We start from the raw sequence: 13,029 nt of genomic DNA on the forward strand, positions 1-13,029 counted from the left end.
CACAGGGTGGTGAGTTCAGGCCCCACATTGGGTATAAAGCTTACTTAAAAAAATGTGCAGTTCTATTTTCCATAATTTAAAAAAATCCATTAAAAAGTGAAATCATGAAAATATTGAGTGTTTTGGCTTTATCTTAATTTTACTTTCTCTAGAAAAAAATTAGTAAGATCATTAATTTTCTTTTCCCCTGATACTTTGAAGAGTCAGATAAAGGGCTTTGGTTTAAAAATTAAATATCAGATATATAAGGCAAGAATCAAACTGTGATAATTGGTCCATGACCAAAGTGTTTCTTTCTTTCTTTTTTTTTTTTATGTCTTTATTTTGAGGGACAGAGACAGAGAGCAAGTGGGGAAGGGGCAGAGAGAGAGGGAGACACAGAATCTGAAACAGGCTCCAGGCTCTGAGCTGTCAGCACAGAGCCTGACACAGGGCTTGAACCCATGGACTGTGAGATCATGACCTGAGCCAAAGTTGGATGCTTAACCGACTGAGCCACCCAGGTGCCCCCCAAAGTGTTTCTAAAAATAAAACCTTTTACTGTTCCTCAAAATTGCAATTCTAGACCTTGTCTTTATTGATTGATTGAGTTTTAGTCTTCCTGAATACTAATGAAAATATTAGTAAGGAATGAAAGACTTCCTGTTACAGGCACTCAGTTCACTTCTTATACAACTGAGAAGAAAGTAAATCATTTTGCTTTACTAAAAAACCCTAAGCATTTTAGCTTGGCAATTGATATAACTTTGTAAAGGATGTTCTCTTGGCAAATTGGCTCTTTACGGGTTTTTATTTTAAATCATAGGCTCTTGAAGAATTTAAAAGTGCCCTTAGCACAGCTTTACTTATAGTGGTTACCAAATAAAACATATCATATTCTAAGAATATTTAATTCCTTTGCTTACTTCACAAGCCTAAGCAGAGAATGTATGCAGTGCACATAATGTTTGCAGAAATGAGATAATCTGTTCTGAAATTATAAAGCACTGTAAAAATGTTAGTTATCCAATGATCACACTGAACCCTTCTTGCTAACAGTTCACACCACCTTAATTTTTTCCTTCCAATGAATAATCAGGCATTCTTGTGAATATTTACCCTCTGGTTACTCTGTCAACTTGGCACAAAACTATATGAAGTCAAAAACTCTCAGTTCTTGGCGTGCATGGGTGGCTCATTCATTTGAGCGTCGGACTCTTGATCTCAGCTCAGGTCTTAATCTCAGGAGTGTGAGTTCAGGCACCACATTGGGCTCCGTGCTGGGTGTGGAGCCTACTTAAAAACAAAAATAAAAACAAATATAATCTCAGGTCTCTTCTGCCTGCATTTGATTAGAGCCATAGATAAGATTAGAATTCATCCTGTCTTACATGGAAATAAAGTTAATATGACCTGGTATAGATAGTTCCTCAGTGGATCAAGTACTCTTTCCCTTGAATTTTCTTTTTTATTCTAAGAGTTGTGATTCTCAGATGGATGCAGATCTGACTTCCATCATGTCTAACTCTGAATACAAACCTAGCCTTACCAGATTGGGCTAATGAAATACATTTTCCATATTTCTAAATCATCTAGGATTTAATTATACAATTTTTGACTGTCCAGCATACTGACTTCCTTTCTTCCTGCAGATGATGGCTTTTAGTCATTGTATAGTGTTAACAAGGTAAAGAAGTGGATGAGAAAGAAGATGTAATTTCATTTTGATTTTATCAGCTCTTATAAAGAGTATGATGGATGAACTGGAAACTGCTTCATGTAGAATTTAAATAGTATTTGTACTTTTTGTCTGCCTATGATCTATCCTACAGCCCCATTCCAAGGATAGCTGGGGTTTGAAAGTGTTTCAGTATTACACCTCCAGGAAGTTACTTCTTACTTCTCCAAGTAGAACTGCATATTAAACACTTTCACTTATTTGAATTAAAAGGGCACTTCTTGGTAAGTCCCAATTACTGCAACCAATCCTTTTAAACAAAATTATGTTGATTTTTATGTATTTTTATTATACTTAATTCTAGGTAGAGTGCTATGATTATGATAATGATGGGTCACATGATCTCATTGGAATGTTTCAAACCACCATGACAAAACTGAAGGAAGCCTCCAGACACAGACCTGTAAGTTGCATCGTTGTCATTTGAATGTACTTAATGGTTTGGCCATGTATTTACTATTTCATTTTTTTCCCTTGGCATAGCAAACAGTTTGCCATGTTTTTATTCTGTATTATAAAATGTTCTGAAGTCTGTGGATTTTATTTGTGCAGTAAATGGATGATCCAACATTCATACTTGGAGTGTAAGTTCACATTTATATTTAGATGTTTGTTGTCCTTTGGCTTCAGACAACATATATGGTTTGATTAAAAATCCCTCGTTTTAAAGCACTTGGCATTTCACTGATATAATAATTAAGTTCTACAACACTAGATAAATACCTGGGCTTGATCTGTATACATTCATTTTCCTTTTGGACAGGCTTTTACAATATGCCTCTCAATCTTCTCTCTGACTTGTCTTCACTGAACGGAAGGATAAAAGGATAATTATGGTATTTCAAACTATGTACATTTAAGCCTCCATCTAATGGCACTAATTTTGTTAAGATCATTCATGTGCTTTAACTACATTCAGTTTATTATTTAGCATCCCAACATACTGCTAAGAGTGCTTCTGAAACTTTTCTGTCTCTAAAGCCGAAATGGCTAAAAACTATTCCAGAGCTTTTTATAAATAAAACTTTTCAATTGCTCCCATCTTATTTCCCTTCTAGTTTAAATGAGATCAGCTATTAATTCTCTTTATAGCTTACTTAAAATAGAATAATATGAATTGTTTATTACCTGCTTAATGTTCATGTATATAGCCTTTGATTTTGAAAATACATAAGAGGTTATGGTTAGATGAGGTCTTTTTTTACCTAGTCATGTAAGTGAGGTAATCTAAGAGAAGATACTGATAGTTTTAGATCAAAACATAACTACTAAATAAATAAATAACACTTATGAGCCATTTGGTTTAAGTAATGGGGAGAAATGGTTTCTAAACAAACATAATGAGACTAGAATTTTTAGTAGGTCACATAGAGATCTATAGCCCTGTACCTACTCCGTGGTCACAAAGGCCTATACAAAAATGCTTGTGTGAAGTATGAAAGGATTTTAAATTCATTTATAATGGTTTAGGGGTGCCTGGGTAATTCACTCAGTTAAGCATACAACTCTTAAATTCGAATCAGGTCATGATCTCATAGCTCTGAGACTGAGCGCCAAGCACCGAGCCTGCTTGGGATTCTCTCTCTCCCTCTCTCTCTGTCCCTCCCCCCACTTGTATACTCACAAACACTCTCTCTCGAAATAAATAAACTTAAAAAATAAAATAAAATCATACCTAATGGTTTAAGTGCAATGAGTTTTTGAATTAAAACAGCAAAATTCAGCTGTAAATATCCTGTTTAAAGAATTTTTTAAAGCAGAACTAATGGAAAATGCTAAAAATCTGAACACTTCAAATAAAGCAGCTGCCTAAGAGAACTAAATATGAGGAGTGATCTGGATTGTTGTTTGTTACTACCCTCCAGAATCAGTAAATGACCTAATAATGAATGAACAACCAACTCTGTAATACTTTATAGATTGTGTAGACTTTTCCTAAATCCAGCTATCTTGATCCTTCCCTCTTCCATGACAGAATATGGCTTTTAATTTTGCTGCAGTGGCAAGGTTTACCCCCTCTTATTCTTCAAAGGCAGGGCCATATCTTACTATCTCTGTTTGCAGTGCCTAGAACACTGCCATTTGGAAGACACTTTGTAGAAGTGTGAATAAATAAAGTAATATGACCTTTAATCAATGAGAATTCTCTTTTGGGCTTTTCCGCATCTCAAATATTCAATAGTTAATATTTATGATGATGACTGAGACTCTGGCAAGATCCTGAACTATCAAGGAATGTGCTTAACATAATTTTTTGTAACATTGTATCAAATGTACCTTTTAATGTTTGATTCTTAGAAAATTAGCAACAACTCTGAAGTACATAAGTTTCTTTCTATTAACGAGAAAAGGTGACTCATCAAGTATTCATTGAGTATCTCTTATGTTATTACTAGGCAAGGTAGAGAAAATTTGAAGGTTATAATTTGGTGGGATTATATCTGAGATATGAAAAAAAATAATTGAAATGAAACAATTGAGAATAACACAAAAATAACACAAAATAAAACAAATTTTATATAGTTGTGGAAGTTTAAGGAGATGGGTGGCTATAGAAGAATACATATATATAATAGTAGTCAGTGTTATAGAGGAGAGCAGCTTGAGCCAAACCTTATAGATGGGTAGGTGGCTAGGAGGTGGAAAAGAAGATCCTTCCGTTTGGGGAAAGAACTATACTGAGGAGAAGATGTAAGATATTAGATCTATTCCTAAAGGTATTCCCAGTGGAAAGAGATGATCTTTGCATATTTTACCATATGATTGAGCTCCATATATTTCTATTTCCTTTCTTTTTTTGTTTTACATTTATTTATTTTTGAGAGACAGACAGAGTATGAGCAGGGTAGGGTCAGAGAGAGAAGGAGACACAGAATCTGAAGCAGGCTCCAGGCTCTGAGCAAGCGTTCAGCACGGAGCCTGACGTGGGGCTCGAACCCACAAACCATGAGATCATGATGTGAACTGAAGTCGGAAAGTTAACCTACTGAGCCACCCAGGCGTCCCATATATTTCTATTTTCTAACGGTAGGTTTTTCTCTTCTTTTCTAAGCAGAGTATTTTTGTTCTCTGTGAAAGTAACAGCTAGGAGTAAAATTTTATTTCCCTTATTGTAAAAAATAAAGAATATTACTTGGAGCATTTCAAGGAAATTATCTACAGAGGCAAAATCTATACTTAGGAACTATATTAAAAGGCATACAGTTTTAGAAATACCTTTTAGAAATTTCAATGATAAATATGTCACATACTTAATCTATAATGTAATTGTTTCAAAGTTGTTTTATTTGGCAATAGACCTACATTAGTAGGTGTTTTGATTCCAAGAGACAAAAGCCATTCACTTAAGTTCGCATTGGCATTTTAAAAATAATTTTTGTTTGTTTGTTTGTCTTTGAGAGAGACAGAGACAGCATGACTGGGGGAAGGTCAGAGAGAGAGGGAGACAGAGAATCCCAGGCAGGCTCTGAACTGTCAGCATACAGCCCAATGCGGGGCTTGAACTCAAGAACTGTGAGATCATGACCTGAGCCGAAACCAAGAGTCAGACGCTTAACCAACTGAGCCAATCAGGTGCCCCACATTGGCATTATTAGTCTTGCTAGAAAGAAATAACATTTTGTCTTTTCTTCCTACAGGTGGAATTTGAATGCATAAATGAAAAAAAGAGGCAAAAGAAGAAAAGCTATAAGAATTCAGGTGTTATCAGTGTGAAACATTGTGAGGTTAGTTGATATTGACCATTTACAGTAAGTATAATGACATCACATTTCAAGTTCTTTTTTCAATACTGGTATATATTAAGCAAATAGACAAATCATATTAAAGGTTTTTTCTTATCTTAAGAAATATGAATTCAATTTTGGGCAATTGGAAATCACATGAGCCTCTGGACACCCTTAGGGAAAAGAAGAGAGTAGGAAACAGTAAAGAAATCTTTCAAGTAACTTTGCTTCCAAGGTTTGACCACTTTTTAGCAAAAGACAAAGAATATTAAACTTTTTTCCTTATTTTAAGAAATAAGAAGCATCATGATATTTTCTCAGAGCATTAGTGGAAATGACCTGACCCAGTACATGTATCCTGGTTATAATTTCAAGTTGAGATATTGTAAACAGAGGAGAAAATTCAAGACATTTCTTACATCAAACAAAAGAGTTTTTTGATTTTGCTTTTTTTAGAAATTCAGTTATTATGCTTATTAAAGCTCTCAACATATTAGACTCAATGGCAGTTTCTTTTTTTATGTTTTATGTATTTCTGAGAGAGAGATTGAGAGAGAGAGAGAGCGAGCGAGAGTGAGAGCATGAGCAGGGGAGAGTCAGAGAGAGAGGGAGACACAGAATCCGAAACAGCCTCCAGGCTCTGAGCTAGCTGTCAGCACAGAGCCCGACGCGGGGCTCAAACCCACGAATTGCGAGATCATGACCTGAGCTGAAGTCGGACACTTAACCGACTGAGCCACCCAGGCGCCCCGACAGTTTCTTAAAACCTAAAGTGATTTCATCTTTGGCTATTAATATTCTAATCTTAACATTGCTTTAATTACCTCAAAGTAAAACCTTACAAATTCATGACAACTAGGGGCAGCAGTACCTTAAAATCAAATGCTGGGGTGGTTTCCATGTGCTTCTGTCATGTTTTGTTCAGTTTCTAAACTGTTAAAAATATATGCCAGAGAGTTCTTTGTATCTCTTGTATAGTAAAAGAGTTTTAATTTTAACAGTCTGCTATTTGTTTTTAGATTACAGTGGAATGCACATTCCTTGACTATATCATGGGAGGATGTCAGCTGAATTTTACTGTAAGTAACACTGACATTTTCAAAAGTAGTAGAATGTATTACTTTTTCCTGCCATTTTGCAGTATTCTTTCTTTCCCTGTAAAGCTCACTTACTAATGAAATTTATACAAGCTGTTTAGTATGATCTCCTCAGATAGGTTGTCTAATAAGTTCATCCAGAAGCTTTCAACTTTGTTGATCAGATCTGTTCCTTCTGATGGAAAGCAAATATGTCATATAGCAATTTAAAGTTATAGAAAGCATTAGTCAAACAACATACAAAAATAAGCCCTATGTCTAAAGTCATGGATTTGAGGCATCTAGAAAAAATAAGAATAGCGGGTTGTTTTATGCTGAATCTTTAATTGTTTAATTGTCTATGGAAAAATTGGTAGGCCCAGGCATTTTTTAGAAAATGGCAGCAACTGGGATGAATGTGTGTTTTGTCTCCTGGACATCAAGTGTAGCCTTCTCCTTAGTAAGGGCTGCGATTGTTATTTGGCAGGTGGGAGTGGACTTTACTGGCTCAAATGGTGACCCAAGGTCTACTGACTCCCTTCATTACATCAGCCCCAATGGTGTTAATGAGTATTTGACTGCTATATGGTCTGTGGGACTGGTCATTCAAGATTATGATACGTGAGTATAAGTAAAATATTTGTTTTCATAACCCGCTAGATGGGGCAGTTTCTGTTTCATCTGCCAGTACTTGGATACAGTTGTTGGTGATAGATGCTGGGGTTGACTGGGTGGGAGGGGAAGGGGGGAAGGGGTAGCTTTCTCCCTAAAATTTCTTTCATGTTGTCTTTTCTAGTTTTCTCTTTGTGACCATCTTAGTGTTTACTTTTGACCTCTCATCTCTGGCTGTGATCAGTTGTTATGTATTATGTATAGCTTGTTTAAACAGCTGACTAGAGCCCATAAGCTTGTTTCTTTGATCTAGTTTCCTTGGGATTTACTCATTAGGGATAAGTTACATATGTGATTGAAGTTCGGATGACACATTTTGTAAACATTCATAGACACTATTTACTAACATGTCTATTTCTTGGCAGTGACTGTCAAATTATTTTCTTAATGGCAACTTTGAACAAGTGCCAAAAGATAACTTGATCTAATTGCTATAAAATATTTTGAATCAATTCTCAATGTATAGGTTTTTAATAGATTATATAGGTCCTCTTGAAGGTTTACCAAACAATAAGAAAAAAAATCTGCATTAATAAATTTTTGTTCTGGATCTCTTAGAGCACAGTATAAATTGTCACTTGTCTTTGCCTATTATTTTATGATAAAAGCCCTTACATATATTGATGGAGCTTTTCATTAATCTGTTATGACATTTAAAGAGGTAAGCTGTTCAGACAAATGCAAACTAATATAAAGCAAAGGTGGCAATTCCAATATCAACCTAGTAGAATTTAAGGCAAAACTCATTAACTGTAATAAAAAATTATTTTATAGAATACTTTGTTATATAATCCAAAATGAAAATATAACCATGGAGATATTTGATAAAAGAGTATGAAAGTATTTTAACTGAAAATAGTTAGATATAATTAAAAAAATTTTTTAAGTTTTTAGTTATTTATTTTGAAAGAGAGCACAATTGGGGAGGGACAGAGAGAGAGGGTGAGAGAGAGAATCCCAAGTAGGCTCCACACCGTCAGCATGGAGTCTGTTGTGAGGCTTGAACTCACAAACCACGAGATCACAGCTCCGGCTGAAATCAAGAGTTGGACACTTCATTGACTGAGCCACCCAGATGCTCCTGTAATAAAACTTTTAAAACCACACAATTATAATGGGGTTTATATAAAAAATAAAAAATCTATAGGGTTTCTTTCTCAGACTGCCACAAGGAAGTTAATAACAAAAGGATAACTGAATAGAATTTACCATATGGAAATTAAAGAATCTCAAAATCTCAAAATCCTTAGATGCAACAGGAAATTAGACTATAATAACAGACTATGTAGAAATAAAGGGCAACAAGAAGACTATACATGGTCCTATCTTTAATAGAGGAAAATTTCTGGCTTCAGGTGCTTTTATTTCTAAAGAAAAAAAAAACTGAATATAAATGAGCTAGAGTGTCAACAAAATAAAATTAAAGAATAGGAAGCAAAAATAAAGATATGACAATGATAGCAGATTCTATCTGTGTATAAGCGATCATGTCAGGGACAATTTAGTGTAGTTTCTATGTGATGCTCATCTAATCCTCATAATTTGTTGTGACATATGTACTATTATCATCCATTATCATCTGCACTGTATAGATGAGAAAATTTGGGCATAAGGAGTTAAGTAACTTGTTCAGGGTGACACAACTGGCAACTGGCAGAAACAGAATTGAGCCTGGGCTGTCTGCTTCAGAGACATGCTCTCCAGGCTGTATTATGTACTTTGCTGTATGTCCTTTAAGCACCAAAAGTAGGGACTTGGAAAGTTTTAAAAACCCCACTAAATGAAGAGATTCTTTAGAAGTTCAACAAAACAGGCAAATCTTGCTAAAGACATGCACTAGAATATTAGTAATGAGACAGAGATTACAAGCGTAGATTCAGAAAAAAGACATTAACAATTGTAAGTTAATATTCTATAAAACTTATTACATGGGAACACCTGGGTTAAAGGAAGATTTTGGGGCGGTGGGGGGGAAGCTTTAAATTAGCAAAGTTGACTCAAAGAGGCAGGAAGCCTGAATAGACCAGTAACCATGGAAGGAATGGAATAGCCAATCAAAGAGCCACTCCTCACAAGGGGTCCAGGCCAAGACAGTTTCGTACACAAATTCTACCAAACCTGTAAGGAATGAGTTCAAACCTAAGAGAATCAAGTAAAAAACTATTAGAAAGCAGTGAGAGTCCAGAAAGGTGGTCAGACAACATAAAATTAAAAAATCAATAATTTCTCAGTAGCTAGCAATAACCAATTGAAGAAATTATAGCAGAAACAAGATCACAATTCATAATGCAATAAAAAATGAGAATGACTTTAGTCAGATTCTTGGATCTTTAGTGAGGGAAAACTCCAAAATTGTACTGAGTGACAAAGAAGGAAACTTGTTTACATGGAGATATATACCATGATTCCAGATAGGCAGATGTCTTAATGATGTAAGATATAAAATTTCTCCCAGAATTAATCAATTCTAATCAAAATTGCAATGGAATCCTGATAAAATGATTTTTAAATTTTTCTAGAGGGAAAAATGGATCCGAATAGCCAAGAAATTTTTCAGAAAAAAAAAAAAAAGAAGGGGAGTTTGTTTTAGTAGATATTAAAACTTATTTTAAAGTTTTATTAATTAGGGGCACTTGAGTTGCTCAGTTGGTTAAGCATCTGACTTCAGCTCAGGTCATGATTATGGTTCGTGGGATAGAGCCCCACATCGGGCTCTGTGCAGACAGCTTGGAGTCTGCTTGAAATTCTTTCTCCTTCTCCCTTTGCCCCTCCCCACCAAGTGCATGATCTCTTCCTCTCAAAATAAGTAAACTGTAAAAAAAGATATATTAATTAGTATTACAGAACAGTACATGACCAGTGGAACAAAGCAAGAATTCTTGAAATAGACCCTAGGGTATACTTGAACTCAATATGTGATAGAAATGACATTTTAGGGAAAGGGGTTGTTACAGCTGCTAAACTAGAAAAGAACTGAATTTGGATCCCTGACTCATACCTGTATATGTTAGGATACTATTTTTTAAAAGTATTTTATTTATTATTTTATTTTATTTTATTTTACTTCATTTTAAAAGAGAGAGAGAGAGGGAGCAGGGGAGGGACAGAGAGAGAGGGAGACACAGAATCCGAAGCAGGCTCCAAGCTCCAAGCTGTCAGCACAGAGCCCGACATGGGGCACAAACCCACAAACTGTGACATCATGGCCTGAGCTGAAGTCAGATGCTTAACTGACTGAGCCACCTAGGTACCCCAGATTTTAAGTAATCTCTACACCCAACATGGGGCTTGAACTCACAATCCTGAGATCAAGAGTCACATGCTCCACGAACTGAGGCAGCCAGATGCTCCTGTTAGCATATTTTGTATAGAGTATAGACAAACTGCTGAAATGGACACCCCCAAAACATCACACATTTACCAAAAGAGGTGTTTACTTCTCTTTCATGTTGCAAGTGTAGAGGTAAGCAATACAGGACTGACAGGGCAGTTCCCCATTGTCAAGTCAGATTCTATCCCTGGATCCATGACAGCTCTGTGCTTCTTGTCTTGTCTAGTCAGTGGGGGGAGGAGAAAGGGAACTGAGAATACACATCTATTTCCTCCTAGGGGCATGATTCTGAAGTAGCTGGCAGACCACTTGTACTTACATTTCCTTGACCAGAGTCTAGCAACCACCTGGCCTCATGCAGGCCAGAGAAGCTGGAACAGAGCTAGTGTGGTCTCTAGCTCAGGTGTTCCATTATTAAGAAGGGAGAGAATGGATACAGGCTGAGAGTAGCTGTTTCTGTTTCAAAACACTTTCCAGATGAATTAGAAATTTAATATCAAAATCAAACCATGAACATTCTAGGGGAAAATATGTGTGAATTGTTTATAATCTTGCACGAAGGAAGGCCTTTAAACAAGACAGCAGAGGCAGAAGTCACAGAAGAAATTGTATTTGTTCTCATTCATTAATATTGGAAACTATAAAAGGAAATATATTTTAAACAAAGTTAAAGGCAGACTACAAACCTGGAAAAATACTCCTGACGTGTGTAATTTAGGTTCTATCCTAAATGCAAAAAGAGTGATTAAGAATTAATATAAAAAGAATACCCCAGCAGAAAAATTAGTATGTTCATTACAGTGTTTTATAAGAGCAAAACATTGGATGTTTATCAGTTGCAGAGAATATCCATTCAGTGGAATACTTAGAAGCCATTCACATGATGTTATATATTCAGGTCCATAATCCCTTATCTGTACACCATTGGGGCCAAATATTCATACATTTTGCTACATGTGAGAATTTTATATGTGGTATTTAAACCATGTTTCTGTGGCCAACTGTATGAATATTCATTTGCAGTGGTATGAATAAAAGATATAATTAACCTCATACCAGTTGAGGTCAAGTTTTGCTGCCAAATGAGTTTGCTGTAAATGAATGAACTTGTGTTTTTTAGGGCTTTATGGATGTATCTACATATTTATTCAGCAAAATGACATATAGTATTTAAGTAGAAAAGAGTATGTTATAAAATATGAATATTTTATAAATATATAGAGACATTTTTCTCCCTTGTTACACAGAAAAATACGTAGAATGATTGTTGCCAAATATTAACAATGGTTCTCTAGTGGTTATTATGGGTTTAATTATTATAGTTTCCTAAGATTTTGAATTTTAAAAAACTATTGGTTTTATTAAGAGCAAAGATAAAACTTTCTATTTTTTATTTTAATTTTTTTTCATAAATAGTTTATTGTCAAGTTGGATTCCCTATAACACCAATGCTCATCCCAACAAGTACCCTCCTCTATGCCCATCACCCCCCTTCCCCTCTCCTCCACCCCCATCAGCCCTCAGTTTGTTCTCAGCATTCAAGAGTCTCTCATGATTTGCCTCCCTCCCTCTCCCCAACTATTTTACCCCTTCTTTTCCCCCATGGTTCTCCATTAAGTTCCTCCTAATCCACCTAATATGTGCAAACATATGGTATCTGTCCTTCTCTGCCATATTTCGCTCAGCATAACACCCTCAAGTTCCATCCATGTTGCTACACATGGCCAGATTTCATTCTTTCTTATTGCTATATAGTATTCCATCGTATAGATAAACCACATCTTCTTGATCCATTCATCAGTTGATGGACACTGGGCTCTTTCCATGTTTTGGCTATTGTTGAGAGTGCTGCATTGTGGTACATGTGCCCCTATGCATCAGAACTTCTGTATCCCTTGGGTAAATTCCCAGCAGTGCTATTGCTGGGTCACAGGGGAGTTCTATTGTTAATTTTTTTGAGGAACCTCCACACTGTTTTCCAGAAGGGCTGCACCAGCTTACATTCCCACCAACAGTGTAGGAGGGTGCCCGTTTCTCCACATCCTCGCCAGCATCACAGTCTCCTGATTTGTTCATTTTTGCCACTGTGACCAGTGTGAGGTGGTATCTCAGTGTAGTTTTGATTTGTATTTCCCTGGTGATTGGGGACGCTAAGCATCATTTCATGTGTCTGTTGATCATCTGGATGTCCTCTTTGGAGAAATGTCTGTTCATGTCTTCTGTCCTAAAACTTTCTATCTTGAAAAAAATGATCTTTCAGTTTTTTCAAATTTTCTTTTTAGTGATAAAATGTTCCCAGCTTTTGGTTTTGGAGCTCAGATACCTCCTCAGTGGCAGGTGAGAAGAAATCCCATTTTAAACATTTGCTTCCAACAAAAGCAAAACAGGGTCTCATGAATCCTTTCATTTTTTGACAGGTTTCACATGAATTTCCAATGAACTTTAATCCATCCAATCCCTACTGCAACGGTAAGCTAAAAAATAAACATGAAGATTTTACACAGAGAG

General features: G+C 35.8%; 1 protein-coding gene across 1 annotated transcript in view; it reads left to right on the forward strand.

Moving 5' to 3' along the window:
* Positions 1 to 13,029, forward strand: part of CPNE3 (copine 3) — a 52,391-nt gene that overhangs the window by 28,931 nt on the left and 10,431 nt on the right. Inside the window, exons 8-13 of the mRNA XM_039223468.1 lie at positions 2,022 to 2,120; positions 5,356 to 5,442; positions 6,462 to 6,521; positions 7,006 to 7,139; positions 12,804 to 12,858; positions 12,939 to 12,990. Of these exons, the coding sequence (XP_039079399.1) occupies positions 2,022 to 2,120; positions 5,356 to 5,442; positions 6,462 to 6,521; positions 7,006 to 7,139; positions 12,804 to 12,858; positions 12,939 to 12,990 (487 nt within the window). The remainder of the gene's footprint in view (positions 1 to 2,021; positions 2,121 to 5,355; positions 5,443 to 6,461; positions 6,522 to 7,005; positions 7,140 to 12,803; positions 12,859 to 12,938; positions 12,991 to 13,029) is intronic.

The sequence above is a fragment of the Hyaena hyaena genome, unplaced genomic scaffold, assembly GCF_003009895.1.
Source record: "Hyaena hyaena isolate Hyena2069 unplaced genomic scaffold, ASM300989v1 scaffold_1352, whole genome shotgun sequence".
Classification (NCBI taxonomy): Eukaryota; Metazoa; Chordata; class Mammalia; order Carnivora; family Hyaenidae; genus Hyaena; species Hyaena hyaena.